The sequence below is a fragment of the Oncorhynchus mykiss genome, chromosome 17 (assembly GCF_057628025.1).
Source record: "Oncorhynchus mykiss isolate SJ-2025 chromosome 17, ASM5762802v1, whole genome shotgun sequence".
Taxonomy (NCBI): domain Eukaryota; kingdom Metazoa; phylum Chordata; class Actinopteri; order Salmoniformes; family Salmonidae; genus Oncorhynchus; species Oncorhynchus mykiss.
The window spans coordinates 69,999,672-70,017,774 of NC_143038.1; the positions used below are offsets into that span (position 1 = coordinate 69,999,672).

The following is an 18,103-nucleotide window of genomic DNA, read 5'->3' on the forward strand; positions in this document are numbered from 1 at the left end:
TTCTACACCTGACCCCTCAGCCAGCTAACTGTTACCCACTTTTACACCTGACCCCTCAGCCAGCTAACTGTTACCCACTTCTACACCTGACCCCTCAGCCAGCTAACTGTTACCCACTTCTACACCTGACCCCTCAGCCAGCTAACTGTTACCCACTTTTACACCTGACCCCTCAGTGAGCTAACTGTTACCCACTTCTACACCTGGCCCCTCAGTGAGCTAACTGTTAACCACTTCTACACCTGGCCCCTCAGTGAGCTAACTGTTACCCACTTCTACACCTGGCCCCTCAGTGAGCTAACTGTTAACCACTTCTACACCTGGCCCCTCAGTGAGCTAACTGTTACCCACTTCTACACCTGACCCTCAGTGAGCTAACTTCTACACCTGACCCCTCAGTGAGCTAACTTCTACACCTGACCCCTCAGTGAGCTAACTTCTACACCTGACCCCTCAGTGAGTTAACTTCTACACCTGACCCCTCAGTGAGCTAACTTCTACACCTGACCCCTCAGTGAGCTAACTTCTACACCTGACCCCTCAGTGAGCTAACTTCTACACCTGACCCCTCAGTGAGCTAACTTCTACACCTGGCCCCTCAGTGAGCTAACTTCTACACCTGACCCCTCAGTGAGCTAACTTCTACACCTGACCCCTCAGTGAGCTAACTTCTACACCTGACCCCTCAGTGAGCTAACTTCTACACCTGACCCCTCAGTGAGCTAACTTCTACACCTGACCCCTCAGTGAGCTAACTTCTACACCTGACCCCTCAGTGAGCTAACTTCTACACCTGACCCCTCAGTGAGCTAACTTCTACACCTGACCCCTCAGTGAGCTAACTTCTACACCTGACCCCTCAGTGAGCTTGACACCTTGTGCAGACCAAGTGAAGGGGCATTTAGATATTGATTTACCAGTTTGTAATGACGACAGTCTAGCTTGTTATGACGAAAGTATCTAGCTAGTAATGAATTAATTAGTTGATAATACTGACTCACTGTGTTCAACCACTGGGTTATCTATGTCAGGTCGAGAAGGTGTTCATTAATTAACTGACTAGTTGGTAATGTCATCAGTCTAACCTGTTGTCTACCAGGGGGAGACGGTGTTCATTAATTAACTGACTAGTTGGTAATGTTGTCAGTCTAACCCTGCTCTCTGCTCTCTACCAGGGGGAGATGGTGTTCATTAATTAACTGACTAGTTGATAATGTTGTCAGTCTAACCTGCTCTCTACTCTCTACCAGGGGGAGAAGGTGCTAGTTGGTAATGTCGTCAGTCTAACCTGCTCTCTGCTCTCTACCAGGGGGAGAAGGTGCTAGTTGGTAATGTCGTCAGTCTAACCTGCTCTCTACCAGGGGGAGAAGGTGCTAGTTGGTAATGTCGTCAGTCTAACCTGCTCTCTACCAGGGGGAGAAGGTGCTAGTTGGTAATGTCGTCAGTCTAACCTGCTCTCTGTTCTCTACCAGGGGGAGAAGGTGCTAGTTGGTAATGTCGTCAGTCTAACCTGCTCTCTGCTCTCTACCAGGGGGAGAAGGTGCTAGTTGGTAATGTCGTCAGTCTAACCTGCTCTCTGCTCTCTTCCAGGGGGAGAAGGTGCTAGTTGGTAATGTCGTCAGTCTAACCTGCTCTCTACCAGGGGGAGAAGGTGCTAGTTGGTAATGTCGTCAGTCTAACCTGCTCTCTGTTCTCTACCAGGGGGAGAAGGTGCTAGTTGGTAATGTCGTCAGTCTAACCTGCTCTCTGTTCTCTACCAGGGGGAGAAGGTGCTAGTTGGTAATGTCGTCAGTCTAACCTGTTGTCTACCAGGGGGAGAAGGTGCTAGTTGGTAATGTCGTCAGTCTAACCTGTTCTCTACCAGGGGGAGAAGGTGCTAGTTGGTAATGTCGTCAGTCTAACCTGCTCTCTGCTCTCTTCCAGGGGGAGACGGTGCTAGTTGGTAATGTCGTCAGTCTAACCTGTTGTCTACCAGGGGGAGAAGGTGCTAGTTGGTAATGTCGTCAGTCTAACCTGTTCTCTACCAGGGGGAGAAGGTGCTAGTTGGTAATGTCGTCAGTCTAACCTGCTCTCTGCTCTCTACCAGGGCGAGAAGGTCCGGACCCTGAAGGGCCAGAAGGCAGAGAAAACTGTGATTGGAGCAGAGGTCACCAAACTACTGGAACTGAAGAAACAGCTGTCCCTGGCTGAGGGAAAGAACCCGGAACCAGTGCTGACAAAAGGGAAAAAGAAGTGATTAGAAAGAGAGAGAAGACCGACAAGAGACTGGACAAATATGAGAGAAGTAGAGGCAAGATTTGAATAATAATGAGAAGAAATATGAGACACATAAACAACATCTGTGACAGGATGGAAGACGACGTTTTGATGCTTATGGGGACATAGTAATAGGAAAGATCATTAATCGAAGAGGGGGGGGGGGGGGGTAAAATTCAAAACTGCTACAAAATATTCAGTCAAGACTATTTCTACATCTCTTTACTCGAAGTAGCAGGTTCTAGTAGGCTGCTGGCTCGGTGAGTTCCCCGTCCTTTTATCACGGTATCGTGAAGAGAGATAAAATGGTGTTGCTGCGACCAGGCTGGTGGCACCCGGCTACGGTTCTACTGTCACTATGCAGCCAGTAGTTCAGGTCAGTGTGTGTAGAACGATGTCTGCATAATGATATTGTAATATTGTTATATAAAAAATATAAAAGAAAGAAAAGTAATGTTTTTACATATTCCCACTTCCCATTTATTGAATCAAATAAATACAACATTTGCAAATTCTGTGATAAATGGATTCAGAAACAGAGGCTGAAATGTTATTATTTTCTGAATTTGACACCTTCAAAGATTAAAGCGTTTGTTTGGACCTGATATTCATCTCACTTTACATTTCAATCAAATAGACATTCCAAGGCAATAAAAATGTTTTTAAAGGATTTAATTTGCAACTCCAAACATACAATAACAAAGTAGTTCCTCGTAATTTAACAGAAATAATTCAACCACTAAACCGATGCATCATTTACAGTGAAAATGTTGAATCAATATGGGTACAGTGAAGGTTTTATTTCAGTAGAACTGTGTTCGTATAATACAGGAGTATATAAAATATATTTATATGTGAATCAGGGTAGAGCTCTACATTGTAAATATCACTACCACTAAATTCAGTCAATTTGATAGAAAAAGATGAGCGTTCTAGGTGTAAAACTATCCACGTTCTAGGTGTAAAACTATCCAACGTTCTAGGTGTAAAACTATCCAACGTTCTAGGTGTAAAACTATCCAACGTTCTAGGTGTAAAACTATCCAACGTTCTAGGTGTAAAACTATCCAACGTTCTAGGTGTAAAACTATCCACGTTCTAGGTGTAAAACTATCCAACGTTCTAGGTGTAAAACTATCCACGTTCTAGGTGTAACTATCCAACACTAGGTGTAAAACTATCCACGTTCTAGGTGTAAATCCAACGTTCTAGGTGTAAAACTATCCAACGTTCTAGGTGTAAATCCAACGTTGTAGGTGTAAAACTATCCAACGTTCTAGGTGTAAAACTATCCACGTTCTAGGTGTAACTATCCAACACTCTAGGTGTAAAACTATCCACGTTCTAGGTGTAAATCCAACGTTCTAGGTGTAAAACTATCCAACGTTCTAGGTGTAAATCCAACGTTCTAGGTGTAAATCCAACGTTGTAGGTGTAAAACTATCCACGTTCTAGGTATAAAACTATCCACGCACAGTAAAGCCGTAGCGGCTTATATAAGTACTGAGTTACTGACTGACAAACTTTCCTGAGCTCTATATTATTATTACTATATTATCTATATTACTCCACAAACTGGACACGAAATATGATCTCTGATGGTCTCTGCAGTTTTTTTTGATTAGCCATAATTTTGGAATCGATGCCGACACCCCGAAACAAATCAGAATTTTCACTAATCACTTCACTCGGCTTAACGAGCAAAACGCCCAATCACAATCGCATTCGTTAGGGCACCCAACAGAAAACACTTTAAAATGTTCTGCAACAGAACTGAACAAATGTTGTTGTTTTTTGTCCATGTAGTCCCACTTTGTTTCTTTGCATTTGATGCTTAATGAACGTGACCCATGCAACGCTTGGGATAGGTGTTGGTTCACAATCTTCATAGGTAGATGCTTCCGAATCAATTCCTTCATTTTTGGAATCAAAGGCCCCAATCGGTTAATTGAATCTAACCCATCCGTACTTCATACTGAACTCTGCGCTAGACTGAATAACATAAACGGCCCAATCATTCTACGTTAGTTAACCCATCTATTTCAAAGATGCTTCCTGAGACGCTCGGCCCTACATGTAGATACAGTACACTGTAACCTCTCAACAGAGAGCATGACCCATCCACCTTCTGAAACTTTTCCTCCTTTTCCTCCTGTATGTCCATCTGTCTGCCACCGTTCATCTGTCTGCCACCGTTCATCTATCTGCCACCGTCCATCTGTCTGCCACCGTCCATCTGTCTGCCACCGTCCATCTGTCTGCCACCGTCCATCTGTCTGCCACCGTCCATCTGTCTGCCACCGTCCATCTGTCTGCCACTGTCCATCTGTCTGCCACCGTTCATCTGTCTACCACCGTTCATCTGTCTGCCACCGTTCATCTGTCTGCCGTCCATCTGTCTGCCACCGTCCATCTGTCTGCCACCGTTCTTTCTCTCCGTGCTTTTCCTTTGACTTGCTCTTCCATCGCTCGCTCTTTCTTTATCTACCCCTTTTCCTTCTTACGTTCTCATACAGTTTTTCAGAAAATGATCATTTAACTTTCTTCTTAAAACATATATTTTGGTTTCTCTCTTAGTGCTGTCTAGAAAATGCATTTCAAAGTCACCATCATGTTAAACCCTTCACCGCCAACCTGCTATTCCAAATGCTCATTTTCTGCCTTGTTACTTCCTTCCTCCCTCACTTCCTGGTGTTAACTAGTCTCTCTATCAGGGCTCGGCGTGTCCTCTGCACCTCCTCTCCCAGTCGGTCTATCTCCGCTTTCAACCTCTCGTTCTGATCTGTCAGCTCCTGCACCTTCCTCTCGTTCTCCTGCTCCCTCTCTCTCCTGCTCTTCTTTGCAGAAGAGGAGGATGAGTGTGAGCCGGAGGAAGGGAAGGACAGAGAGTTGCCCCTCTTGCGTTTGTCCTGCCGAGACGAGGAGAACGAGGTGCTAGTAGGAGAGGAAGGAGGAGAGCAGTTGAGAGAGGTGGACGGAGAGGCAGAGGAAGAGCAGGAGGGAGAGGCGGAGGAAGAGCAGGAGGGAGAGTCGGGGACACAGGTGTTTTCCTCCTCGCTGGCGGAGGGAGACTCAGGTTGTTGGACATTGTCGGAGTGATGATGAAGCTGATGATGATGGTGGTGGCTACCGCTCACCATGACCCCTCCTGTCTCCACCATGATCCCTCCTGTCTCCACCATGCCCACCCCTCCGGTCTCCACCATGCCCACCCCTCCCTCGTTCAGCAACTCAAAGAACTCTGGGGGCAAAAGGCCCCCTCCTCCTGAGCCACCTCTTTCTCCATCCCTCCCTCCCTCCCTGTCCCCTTGCCTCTCCACCCTTTCCTCAGCTGGACTCGGACGGGAGGTGTTGGAGGAGGTGTGGTGGGGTGGATGGGTAGGAGGCTCCTCCGGGATTGTGACCCTCTGGACCCCCTCACCTCCGTCCCACGCCTCGCCCCCGACACCCACTCCCACCCCGTCTGTCAGCCATGTCAGGGAACAGCTCTCCAGAACATCTAGGAACTCCGGCTCCTTCTGAAGAAAATAAAAGAGAATGAGAGAGAGAGAAGAGAAGAGAACGAGAGAGGGAGAGGAGAAGAGAACGAGAGAGGGAGAGGAGAAGAGAACGAGAGAGGGAGAAGAGAACGAGAGAGGGAGAAGAGAACGAGAGAGGGAGAAGAGAACGAGAGAGGGAGAAGAGAACGAGAGAGGGAGAGGAGAAGAGAGAGGGAGAGGAGAAGAGAACGAGAGAGGGAGAGGAGAACGGGAGAGGAGAAGAGAACGAGAGAGGGAGAGGAGAACGGGAGAGGAGAAGAGAACGAGAGAGGGAGAGGAGAAGAGAACGAGAGAGGGAGAGGAGAAGAGAACGAGAGAGGGGAAGAGAACGAGAGAGGGAGAAGAGAAGAGAACGAGAGAGAGAGAAGAGGGAGAAGAGAAGAGAGGAGAGGGCAAAGGGCAGAGAAGAGGAGAAAGGACAGAGGAGAGGACAAAGGACAGAGGAGAGGAGAAAGGGCAGAGAAGAGGAGAAAGGACAGAGAAGAGGAGAAAGGACAGAGAAGAGGAAAAAGGGCAGAGAAGAGGAAAAAGGGCAGAGAAGAGGAGAAAGGGCAGAGGAGAGGACAAAGGACAGAGGAGAGGACAAAGGACAGAGGAGAGGACAAAGGACAGAGGAGAGGACAAAGGACAGAGAAGAGGAGAAAGGGAAGAGGAGAAAGGACAGAGAAGAGGAGAAAGGACAGAGAAGAGGAAAAAGGGCAGAGAAGAGGAGAAAGGACAGGAGAGGACAAAGGACAGAGGAGAGGACAAAGGGCAGAGAAGAGGAGAAAGGACAAAGAGGAAAAAGGGCAGAGAAGAGGAGAAAGGACAGAGAAGAGGACAAAGGGCAGAGAAGAGGAGAAAGGACAGAGGAGAGGACAAAGGACAGAGGAGAGGACAAAGGGCAGAGAAGAGGAGAAAGGGCAGAGAAGAGGAGAAAGGACAGAAGAGGAAAAAGGGCAGAGAAGAGGAGAAAGGACAGAGGAGAGTGTGTACGTTAGGGAATGGTTATGTCGAAGGAGCTTCTTACATCAGCACTGTGGAAAGAGTTGCATCATGAAGAAGGAAACAACTGATTCAAAAGCCGAAACACGTCGACGATCATCGATCAATCAGTCATCGTTGATAGATCAATCAGTCATCGTTGATAGATCAATCAGTCATCGTTGATAGATCAATCAGTCATCGTTGATAGATCAATCAGTCATCGTTGATAGATCAATCAGTCATCGTTGATAGATCAATCAGTCATCGTTGATAGATCAATCCATATAGATCAAAACTATTTTTAAAATCTCAACTGACCTCAGAGCAGGGAGGGGCACGCGCCAATTTGGCCCCGCCCCCGTCTGATCCCAGTATATCCTGCAGGTCCTCATACCACGCCTCCAACTCTGCACCACACAGCGGTCCCACACCTGGGGGGTACGGAGAGGGCAGGTGAAGCCACTCGGCAGTCATCCTTCGCTCCGTTACTCAGTCGACACACGCTGGAACGCGCTGGACCAGGACTGTGGATTGTCCAGACAGGAGGGTTCAGTTTTAGAATGATGAAATAATTATTTTAATATATCTCCTGCATGAACTGTTATGTGGTTTCTCTTAACAATAGGCTAGGCATCGGGATCCATATTCAAATCACTCAGGAGAAAGCTATATGTAAGAGAGACTGTTCTATTGCACAGCTAAGTTAATACATGTGATGAAATTATCAAGAGTTGAAGGAGCATAAGCAATTGAACAAAGTAACAATATTGTAATTTCTATATTGTTTGAAAATAGACACTTTTTCCACTAAAGGGTCAAATAGTGCCACTTAGTGGACACATGGGTCTACTGCAAAAACCAATGTTTTTTTTATATAGAATTACATTGTCAAAAACACGAGCTGTAGTGATGACTTAATTTCAAACATTATCACGTTAAAATCTTTTAAAATAAATGCATTGATCTAAAGTTATAATGAGGTTAACTGGTCATACAACAGTCAGTAAAAACAACCCTGAAATCAACAGAAGGAACGAGGAAACTCAATTCACCTTCTGAAAGCCTCTTAGGATCAAGTCTGGCAATTGGTCGTTGGCGATAATTTGTCCCAACAAGTCTAGAAAGAATATATGGCATTAATTAACACAACGATTATTCAATACAGTGTGTTGAGATGTTAGAATGTGCTTAAAGGAACATAAATGTATATTTTATAACAGCTGATGTCTACTGAAAATATAATAGCTGAGGCACTCAACTTGACAAAGCATTGTTAAAAATGGTTGAAGGCAGGCCTATAAAACTGATTTGATGTGGATTAAATGAATACAATAACTGGTCATTTTCTGGTAAAAAAAAAAAATGTGTGTGTGTGTGTGTGTGTGTGTGTGTGGAAAATCATCCAAAAACCGGTCACTCCGTAGGGCCTCGAGGGCTCCTGCCACAGTCCAAAATGAATTCTATTTCGATCAAAACATCCTTGATTTCGATTTACACAAGCTCGTGAAAAAGAACAAATAGATTTCCACATGCAATCTTCCCAACACGCAACATTTTTTTCTTCTAAAAATAGAGGTTTATCGTTGACATTAAATAGTTAAAGGTACTTTAAAAACCACTTGGTGGACGTGAAATAACCTGGGACCTCAACACAGCATGACATAGACAAGGAGACATTCATCAATAAATGCAGCCCAATTCTTGGCCAATACTTTTATGAAGAATATTTCTATCATGTATTCTTTGAAGAATAGATTTTCAGAAAGGTGATATTTATGCAACTGCAGGCTGTGTTTCTCGGATGTGGTGAGGTAAGGCTGCGCTGGTTCTCCCAGCCAAGGCATTACGTCATGGAATCAGAGAACAGGACGGCGAAACAAAAGCCTGCGTGAAAACGGTACAAAACACCGGGATGAGACGATGACAACCTTTCTATACTATCCTAATGAAAAGTCCACTCCGAATAGCCATGCGATCTTATTCTGTCAAGACAAATAAGTGTTTATTTGTGTTATTTAATAGGCTATTAACAAAACAAATATAATGTCTGGATAAATGACATCTTATAGATTGATCAAACAAAAGCCTGAACTTTGATAACAGTAAATAATAAGTTAATAAAACCCGAAACAAAACTTTGTAAAACGTTATGTAAACGTTTGACAGCTCAGCTGTCTCTGTTATGTCAAACTTCTGAGAGCGAGAGAGCTCGTAGCAGAGAGAACGCCACTTGGGGGTCAAAGTCAAATATCCCTCTCAATCTTGGATATAAATATAACAAATGTCAATTATAATTGCACACGGCAACTGCTGTCCTAAAACAGACATGGGGAAAGTTGCCAAACAACGTTCACATTCTTTTCCAAAAGGAGAAACGAGAGACGATCAGCTGCCAAATTAAAATTAGAACTCCTATAGAAGTCCCTAAAAGACAATCAGCAACTTTAAAAACTAATCAGAATAAAATACACTTACCCTTTTCCTTTTAGTACTTCGCTTTCTCGACTGTCTTGGGTTCGGACTGTGTAAATATTTTAGTTGAGATTGGTGATAGCTCATGTTAACCATTGTTCGGCTTAGGATACTGAATGTGATTTTTCAGGAACTCCCGGTGATCTTTATATATGGTGACGCCAACCGAACTCGACGGGAAGTTTTGTTTTTTGTTTTTTTACTTAACCGAAGCCCATTAGCTGATGATGAAATGACTGACAACCAGATGGTACAATAGTAATCTACGCGCTAAATTATTTTGCTTGGCGACATCCAATTGGTAATTGTATTCTACAGTAAAGGCGGGCTCTAAAGGGCCAGTAGTTTGTCTCCACTCTGGGTAGTTTGTGTGACGTGCAGATGTGATGCAGCCAGGACGAATTTGGGGCGTAAGGGAGTCACATGAAAGGAATGATGCAATGCTTGGCAACCAATTTCTAGTCGGAAATAAGACCGGGAGAACCAGAGCATGTTTTATTTAACAGTCTCTGGCTCTAACAAAAATACAAAAAATACACTTATGCAAGAATATTTTAGAATGTCAAAAGAAAGTTTTGCTCACAAATATTAGGCGACACTATAGGCTATTTATAATTTATGTTCAGTTGTAGGATATTGTGAAAGGAATAAAGAAAGCAACTCTGTTTGGAATATTGGCTCGTTTTGTATCCAATAATAGATCGGTTTTTATTTTCCGTTTTTTGATATAGGCTTGCTTCTATTATTCTCCGGTATTTATCTTTATGTTTGGGGACCGTTTTCTTTATGCGCGTGAGGGCCACATTGTACACTATTCAAGTTTGTGAGAGTAATAAAATGCTTTAAAGTCCAACTCCGTCCTGCTTTCTGTGTGTATAATATTATTTCACAATAGTAGTATGGTCTGCTGCAACAAATTCAACTTCAAACGTATTTTTTTTCTCTCAAATGAAACAATAACAATATAGCCTATGTATGCCATAGGTAGCATCCCCATCTTGTCTCAAAGGAAACATAATGAAATTGAACCCTATAGGGATGGATTTTTTATTTTATTTTATTGGATGTGTTTATTCTAAAGGAATGCCGTGCTATTAGGATATTCATTTCAGACATTTCGTTTATTTTTATATTGCTCTCATGTCTCTGTGTGGAGTGATGGGCGCGGGCTATTAAAACAACATCCCACACTTCTCGATCGCGAGTTCCTAAACTCCCCTCTATCTGTGCCTTGCGGGATGATGATCATGAACAAGCTGCCAGTGTTGATGAAAACTGATATTAAAACATACATAATTCAGGTTAACCCTTTAAAACCAACACGCGCATTGTCTTTATAATAACGTCTTTAACTTCCTATGTTATTTCCTCCGTTGACACTTAATAACGGCTAATTCCTTAACTCCAACAGACAGACAAGTGTTTAAATGCACCGTGCAACAACACCCGCAGTTTACCAGCCCAGCAACAGCGCCGATATGAGACGCGTCGCGTGCGCGAGTAGCGAATAGAAAGCTCCGGTCTCCGGGACCAGGGTTAAAGCGCTCGATGAGCCTCGGTTTTCCACGTCACGACTTGAGGGTCTGTTGCTGAGTAGTTGAGCGAAATACTATGTCTGTTTATTGAGTCCGGTCGTGTAGCGTGTGTATATAGTATTCGTTAATGGGATACTTAGAGGACACGGGGCTTTGTTGCCACGGTGTTGGCACTGGCCGGGTTTTTTGTTATCATAGTCTGTGATGGGATGAGCAACAGTGTTTTTATAAAAAGCAAAACATAATTTTACACCACAATATTATTCCATAAGCCTATCTAATTTCTTAGTTCTAATGATGATAATCATAGGCCTAACAACTAAATACTAATACAGTAGCTAATAATAACATTGATGCTCGGGACAAAAAAATAAGGCAATGTTATTCACAAGAGTAACAAACGGTTGTAGGTTATAGAGAAATCAATAAATGACACAATTGAACTGTAAAACAGGTATATGAAAGACAGACCAATGTACAGAGCATTTGGAAAGTATTCAGACCCCTTCCCTTTTTCCATATTTTGTTACTTTACAGCCTTATTCTAAAATGGATTAAATTATTTTTTCCCCCTCATGAATCTAAACACAATACCCCATAATGACAAAATGAAAACAGGTTTTTAGAAATGTTTGCAAATGTATTCAAAATTTAAAAAAACAGAAACCTTATTTACATAAGCATTCAGAACCTTTGCTATGAGACTCGAAATTGAACTCAGGTTCATCCTCTTTCCATTGATCATCCTTGATGTTTCTACCACTTGATTGGAGTCCACCTGTGGTAAATTATATGTATTGGACATGGTTTGGAAAGACACACACCTGTCTACCGGGGTCTGTAGTGACGCTTCTAGCACTGAGATGCTGTGCCTTAGACCGCTGCACCACCCGGGAGACTTAGACCCCTGCGCCACTCGAGAGCTGTTAAAAAGGTTCCACAGTTGACAGCGCACGTCAGAGCAAAAAAACAAGCCATGAGATCGAAGGAATTGTCCGTAGAGCTCTGAGACAGGATTGTGTTGAGGCACAGATCTGGAGAAGGGTACCAAAACATTTCTGCAGCATTGAAGGTCCCCAAGAACACAGTGGCCTCCATCATTCTTTAATGGAAGAAGTTTGGAATCACCAAGACTCATCCTAGAGCTGGCCACCCGGGCAAACTGAGCAATCTGGAGAGAAGGGCCTTGGTCAGGGAGGTGACCAAGATCCTGATGGTCACTAAGACAGAGCTCCAGAGGTCCTCTGTAGAGATTGGAGAACCTTCCAGAAGGACAACCATCTCTGCAGCAGTCCACCAATCAGGCCTTTATGATAGAGTGGCCAGACGGAAGCCACTCCTCAGTAAAAGGCACATGACAGTCTGCTTGGAGTTTGACAAAAGTCACCTAAAGGACTCTCAGACCATGAGAAACAAGATTCTCTGGTTTGATTTAACCAAGATTGAACTCTTTGTCCTGAATGTCACGTCTGGAGGAAACCTGGCACCATCCCTACTGTGAAGCATGGTGGTGGCAGCATCATGCTGTGGGGATGTTTTTCAGCGGCAGGGACTGGGAGACTAGTCAGAATCGAGGCAAATATGAATGGAGAAAAGTACAGAGAGATCCTTGATGAAAACCTGTTCCAGAGCGCTCAGGACCTCAGACTGGGGCGAAGGTTCACCTTCCAACAGGGCAACGCAGGAGTGGCTTCGGGACAAGTCTCTGAATGTCCTTGAGTGGCCCAGCCAGAGCCCCAGACTTGAACCCGATCGAACATCTCTGGATAGACCTGAAAATAGCTGTGCAGTGACGCTCCCCATCCAACTTGACAGCACTTGAGAGGATCTGCAGAGAAGAATGGGAAAACCCCCCAAATACAGGTGTGCCAAGCTTGTAGCGTCATATACAAGAAGACTTTAATCGCTGCCAAAGGTGCTTCAACAAAGTACTGAGTAAAGAGTCTGAATACTTATGGAAATGGATTTTTTTTTCTCCTTTTGTCTGTCATAGTTGAAGTGTACCTATGATGAAAATTACAGGCCTCTCTCATCTTTTAAGTGGGAGAACTTGCACAATTGGTGGCTGACTAAATACTTTTTTGCCCCACTGTAGGTAACAAGTATAATTACACGGTTGTATCAATGCTGTCAGAGTTTTGCAAAAGCACTCATCTCAACCTGACTCTCTTTGCTCGCTGTAATTGCTTATGATTATCTGATTCGTCATAAAGCCTATTGATTTATACTCTTGTTAAATTAGAGTTTATTCCTGTATGGTGATGCCTAAGAAAATTATCCATACTCCGTACATCAGATGAAAAAAATATATGTATTTATTTATTTAACTAGGCAAGTCAGTTAATAACTCATTCTTATTTACGAGGACGACCAAACCCGGTCGACGTTGGGTCAATTGAATAATATTGTGGCTTAAACTTGGGTGTTATGCTTTTCATAAACACTCCTGCCCCTCCTGCCCATTCTCTCACAGAACAAAAATAATGGACAGTCAAGTTATATTCTATTTTATACATCTACTCTACTCTATGTATCCTGACTGTTTACTGTAGGACTGCTCAGGTTGAATGCTTAACAATTGTTGGGTTTATTATAGTCTATAATAGAGCTAGAGGAGGGCGCAGCACAGGTCTACAGAACAGCTCAGAGAACGGACGAGCGGCTCTTCAGGTGCATTGTTGTTATAGAATTTCTAAAAGATCGACTCTCAGCGACTGCGCATGCCTGAAAGAAAAGCCCCCAAATAAACCCGAAGACAGAGTTGGGCGTCTGAACAAAGTTTGGGAGGATGCTCCCTCTGAGATTAAAAAGACAGATCACATCGGTGGTGTCCAGGACATTACCGAAATTTAAACGGGGCCTAGTTTAGAAGGGAGATGGCGGGGAATACCCACGCAGACTTCAAGAATGCTGAGAGGGAGAGGGAACCTGCCACACGCGCAGAGGAAGGAAGAGGAAATGAGCACAGCCGAGGTAGTCACCGTAAAAAAGCCAGACAGTGATGAGGCCAGCCGAGGTAGTCACCGTAAAAAAGCCCGACAGTGATGAGGCCAGCCGAGGTAGTCACTGTAAAAAAGCCCGACAGTGATGAGGCCAGCCAGAGGTAGTCACCGTAAAAAAGCCCGACAGTGATGAGGCCAGCCAGAGGTAGTCACCGTAAAAAAGCCCCACAGGGATGAGGCCAGCCAGAGGTCGACAAGGGGCTAGAAGAGATTGTACTGATAGTTTTCATTTTCCCACATCCAATCAGATAGAAACTAGGCTATATCAACTGATCAACCTGGCTGCTTCAAACACCATCACTACCACCACTCACAACATTATCATTAGCCTTGAACCTATTCTACATCAGGGTTTTAATAAATATACTTCAATGGTGGCTAAAAGATCCAAAAAGGTTCAAAGTTCAATTGCACTGTATCTGGTAGCAGTTGGCAATGATGGAGTGAGTGTTGAAAACCTGTACCCCACCGTATGAACCCAAGCTAAGCTTTTTATAAAGGCCTATGCTTCCCCCTGCTGGCCATGTAGCACCATTACAAACATGAGTAATCAGGACTTAAGAGCACTCGAGTAACAAATTGCCTGGCTGTAACTACAGATCTAGGATCAGTTTACCCGATTCCTAATCGTAGCCTCAATCTCGGTTAACAGAACCAAAATCTTGCACGATTGGGCCATTTTTACCTTCTATATTTGGCACTCCTGTGAATGTTTAATTTAGTCTGTGTTGCGTTGATATGAGGGAATTAAAAAGAAAACAATTTTGTAGCATTGGAATCAAGTCTGACTAAGACATGATTAAGTCTTTTAAGGTGTCCGCATTCATAGGTTCGTTTTGCGGCTAGCAGAACTCGGCTAGGCGAATGTCTAATGCTCTCATACTCCCTACATACTTTAGTTTGAGAAAACTAGAACAAAAAGGGGAAATATAACCGTTGTCTTTCCCCATTGAGTCACGATCATTTTGTATTAAAAACTAGTCGTCTCAAACGACACCGCTTCATGTTCCCAGTCCTACTAGTAGTACTATTGACCAATCACCGATGAAGGGGCGTAGACTTCCGTTACAGATTTTCGATTTGCCTCAAGAAATTATTCTTATTGAAATCAAATCAAATGTATTTATATAGCCCTTCGTACATCAGCTGATATCTCAAAGTGCTGTACAGAAACCCAGCCTGAAAACCCAGCCTGAAATGGTTCTTATAGCTCAGTGATGAGCAGCCGAAACCCCCCCCCCTGCCCAACACCAGAACGTTACATAACTGTTTCGACTGGGAAGCATGCAATAGGCTTTTTAGTCACATAGTATATAAACAATTAAACATAACTATGCTATTTTTTAATATTGACTTTGTTCACTTTAGATTGAAAAAAAAATCCGTAAACTATCTTTCCCTTGAATAACTTTTAGTATCATATTGACGCTTTGGCAGAGAATAACTAATATTGAACTGTAGTTTTTATTAAAGGGAGTTGATTTTATGTAACAGATACATGTTTCCCAAGTTATCACTCTCTGTAGAAGAGTAAGTGTAGTTTAAGCATGTTGTTTATTCAGATGATATCTCAACAACAGTCAGGTACAGTACAGTCCATCGTAGGCAATGACAAACAACGCAGTAGATTTAAAAGTAGTGTGTGGTATTTTAGTCTCAGCCACAATAATAATAAGTTACAAGCAACTGAGCATGAAACATTTAAGGTACACAGGCATATTTACAAGCATCCCTCCGGGACTTCAGGCCCCCCCCAACACACACTGCTACATGTCCATACATCGTCTTTCTGGTTGACGACGCGTCCCGATTCTTCACCCTTCTCCCAAAGTGTGCACTAGCACACTTCCCGTCATTGTATTGGTGTAAGGATTAGAGGGAGGGACTTTTTCCACCGTTGTTAAATCCACAACAGGAAGTGTGCAAAAGTGTATACTTCAGGAAAAGGGTGGATAAATCAGCATTGGTTGTTTGTTTTTGTGCAGTAATGTTGTAGACAACATGGCTATTCCACTTCTTGAGCCCTCAAAATTGGGACATTCAATGAAATGACTTAGCGGAATGTTGTAGCACAGACCTACAACTAGTGTGGATGAAGAGGTTGAAAGGATCTGGATAAATATTTTTCATTGCGAAAAAGCCAGCGAGCTTTGAAGGGATAATATATATATATATATGTGGGTGTAATGCATTGCATTTGATACTAAATTAAAGACTTCAAATGGAGAGATGTGGAAAAGGAGAAAAATAAATCAAGAAAATTTGGTGGCCATTTGAGCTTTTTTTTGTCCGGTTTTTTCTTTTTTTATACTTTCAAATCAAAACATTCCACTTTGCAGGAAAAAAAGAAGGCTGACGTGGAAGAGATACAGAGAGAGATAAGATCCTCCACTCCCTCAATTTGCCCAACTGTCCTGACAGACGTTTTTTTTTTTTTTATAAAGAAACCAGATTTATTTGTTGAGAGTCTTCATTCTCTGGTCCAGAGCTGCAAAGTTCTCCTCTACAGACAAGAGATTCTCCTTCATGGTTGTCTGAACCTGGGAGAGGGAGAAAATAAGGGAGAGGGGGGAGGTAAGTACATTTAAAAATTGTAACTTCTAAATTCACCCATCACTTTTGGACTTTATAGCATTCCCAAGAAGGCATGGATTATTGTTGTCATTGTTAAAATGTGAAACCTAAGACTTGACTGCCATTGTGCTGAGAATGTAAATTTTGTCATGTGTAATAAAATTCAACAACATTTGTTTATACTAGATTAATTTCGTTAACTTCTTATGGCTGCAGGGGCAGTATTGAGTAGCTTGGATGAAAAGGTGCTATAAAGGTAATATATGCATATTATTATTAGTATTGGATAGAAAACATTCTGAAGTTTCTAAAACTGTTTGAATGATGTCTGTGAGTATAACAGAACTCATATGGCAGGCAAAAACCTGAGAAGAAATCCAAACAGGAAGTGGGAAATCTGAGGTTGGTCGATTTTCAACCCAGCCCCTATTGAATACACAGTGGGATATGGATAAATTTGCACTTCCTAGGGCTTCCACTAGATGTCAACCGTCTTTAGAAACTTGAATGAGGCTTCTATTGTGTTGTGGAGCCGGATGGGAGGTCTTTGAGTCAGTGGTCTGGCAGAGAGCCAGGTCCTGGTCACGCGCATTTCACATGATAGCGACCTGCGTTCCATGGCTTTCCTACAGACAATGGAATTCTCCGGTTGGAACGTTATTGAAGATTTATGATAACAACATCCTAAAGATTGATTCCTATACTTAGTTTGACAAGTTTCTTCGACCTGTAATATAACTTTTTTAAGTTTTCGTCCGACGTTCGGCTGGACCTGCACGAGCGTCTGGATTTGTGTACAAAACGCGCTAACAAAAGTAGCTACTTGGACATAAACAATGGACATTATCGAACAAATCAAGCATTTATTGTGGAACTGCGATTCATGGGAGTGCATTCTGATGAAGATCATAAAAGGTAAGGGAATATTTATAATGTGATTTCGGATTTCTGTTGACACCAACATGGCGGATAATTTTCTTTTCTTTTCATGATCGCCGTCTGAGATTATTGGTTTGCTTTTTCAAAATCTGACACAGCGGTTGCATTAAGGAAAGGTATATCTATATTTCCATCGACATTTATAATGAGTATTTCTGTAAAATGTGGCTCTCTGCAATATCACCGGATGTTTATGGTACTAGTGAACGTAACGCGCCAATGTATACGGAGATTTTGTTTAATATAAATATGCACTTTATCAAACAAAACATACATGTATTGTATAACATGAAGTCCTATGAGTGTCACCTGAAGAAGAGCATCAAAGGTTAGTGATTCATTTTATCATCTCCTCTATTTGGCTGGAAAAATGTCTGGGTTTTTCTGTGAGTTGGTGGTCACCTATCATAATCGTTTGTGGTGCTTTCGCTGTAATGCCTATTTGAAATCGGACACTGGTGGGATTAACAACAAAATTACCTTTAAAACGGTATAAAATACATGCATGTTTGAGGAATTTTAATTATGAGATTTCTGTTTTGAATTTGGCGCCCTGCACTGGCTGTTGTCATATCGATCCCGTTAATGGGATTGCTGCCCTAAGAAGTTTGTAACACGGAACCCAAACCGGCTGCGCGCCTGCATACATTTATTTTGTCCCCCTACACCAAACGCGATCACGACACGCAAGTTAAAATATCAAAACAAACTCTGAACCAATGACATTAATTTGGGGACAGGTCGAAATGCATTAAACATGTATGGCAATTTAGCAAGTTAGCTTGCACTTGCTAGCTAATTTCTCCTGGGATATAAAAAT

At 42.8% G+C, this 18,103-nt stretch overlaps 3 protein-coding genes across 6 annotated transcripts in view; 1 reads left to right on the forward strand and 2 right to left on the reverse strand.

The window, feature by feature from the left end:
- Positions 1-2,765, forward strand: part of mars1 (methionyl-tRNA synthetase 1) — an 81,537-nt gene extending 78,772 nt beyond the window's left edge. For both annotated transcript variants that reach the window (XM_090206448.1, XM_090206447.1), the window contains one exon: positions 2,087-2,765. In XM_090206448.1, the coding sequence (XP_090062574.1) occupies positions 2,087-2,236 (150 nt within the window). In that variant the 3' untranslated portion in view covers positions 2,237-2,765. The remainder of the gene's footprint in view (positions 1-2,086) is intronic.
- ddit3 (DNA damage inducible transcript 3) lies at positions 2,713-9,419 on the reverse strand. Of its 3 annotated transcripts, none has more exons than XM_021570111.3 (4): positions 9,237-9,419; positions 7,814-7,878; positions 7,080-7,285; positions 2,713-5,771 (listed from the first exon to the last, which is right to left on the reverse strand). In XM_021570111.3, exons 3-4 carry the CDS (start codon positions 7,233-7,235, stop codon positions 4,938-4,940), a joined length of 990 nt encoding a protein of 329 aa, XP_021425786.2. In that variant the 5' UTR covers positions 7,236-7,285; positions 7,814-7,878; positions 9,237-9,419; the 3' UTR covers positions 2,713-4,937. The 3 variants fall into 3 exon arrangements, with proteins under 3 accessions (XP_021425786.2, XP_021425784.2, XP_090062580.1); XM_021570109.3 differs by having other exon boundaries at positions 2,713-5,774; positions 9,237-9,417; XM_090206454.1 differs by having other exon boundaries at positions 2,713-5,774; positions 7,814-8,645; positions 9,237-9,406.
- A 5,886-nt stretch (positions 9,420-15,305) lies between these two features.
- Positions 15,306-18,103, reverse strand: part of dctn2 (dynactin subunit 2) — a 31,246-nt gene continuing 28,448 nt past the window's right edge. Inside the window, exon 13 of the mRNA XM_036950861.2 lies at positions 15,306-16,310. Within this exon, the coding sequence (XP_036806756.1) occupies positions 16,224-16,310 (87 nt within the window). The 3' untranslated portion in view covers positions 15,306-16,223. The remainder of the gene's footprint in view (positions 16,311-18,103) is intronic.

What these genes read in the sequence shown, in the direction of transcription:
- ddit3 (XM_021570109.3), bottom strand. Translation starts at nt 7,235, where the DNA reads ATGACTGCCGAGTGGCTTCACCTGCCCTCTCCGTACCCCCCAGGTGTG. An exon ending in GTGCCCCTCCCTGCTCTGAG is followed by an intron (nt 5,775 to 7,079) that starts GTCAGTTGAGAT and finishes TATTTTCTTCAG; the next exon opens with AAGGAGCCGGAGTTCCTAGA.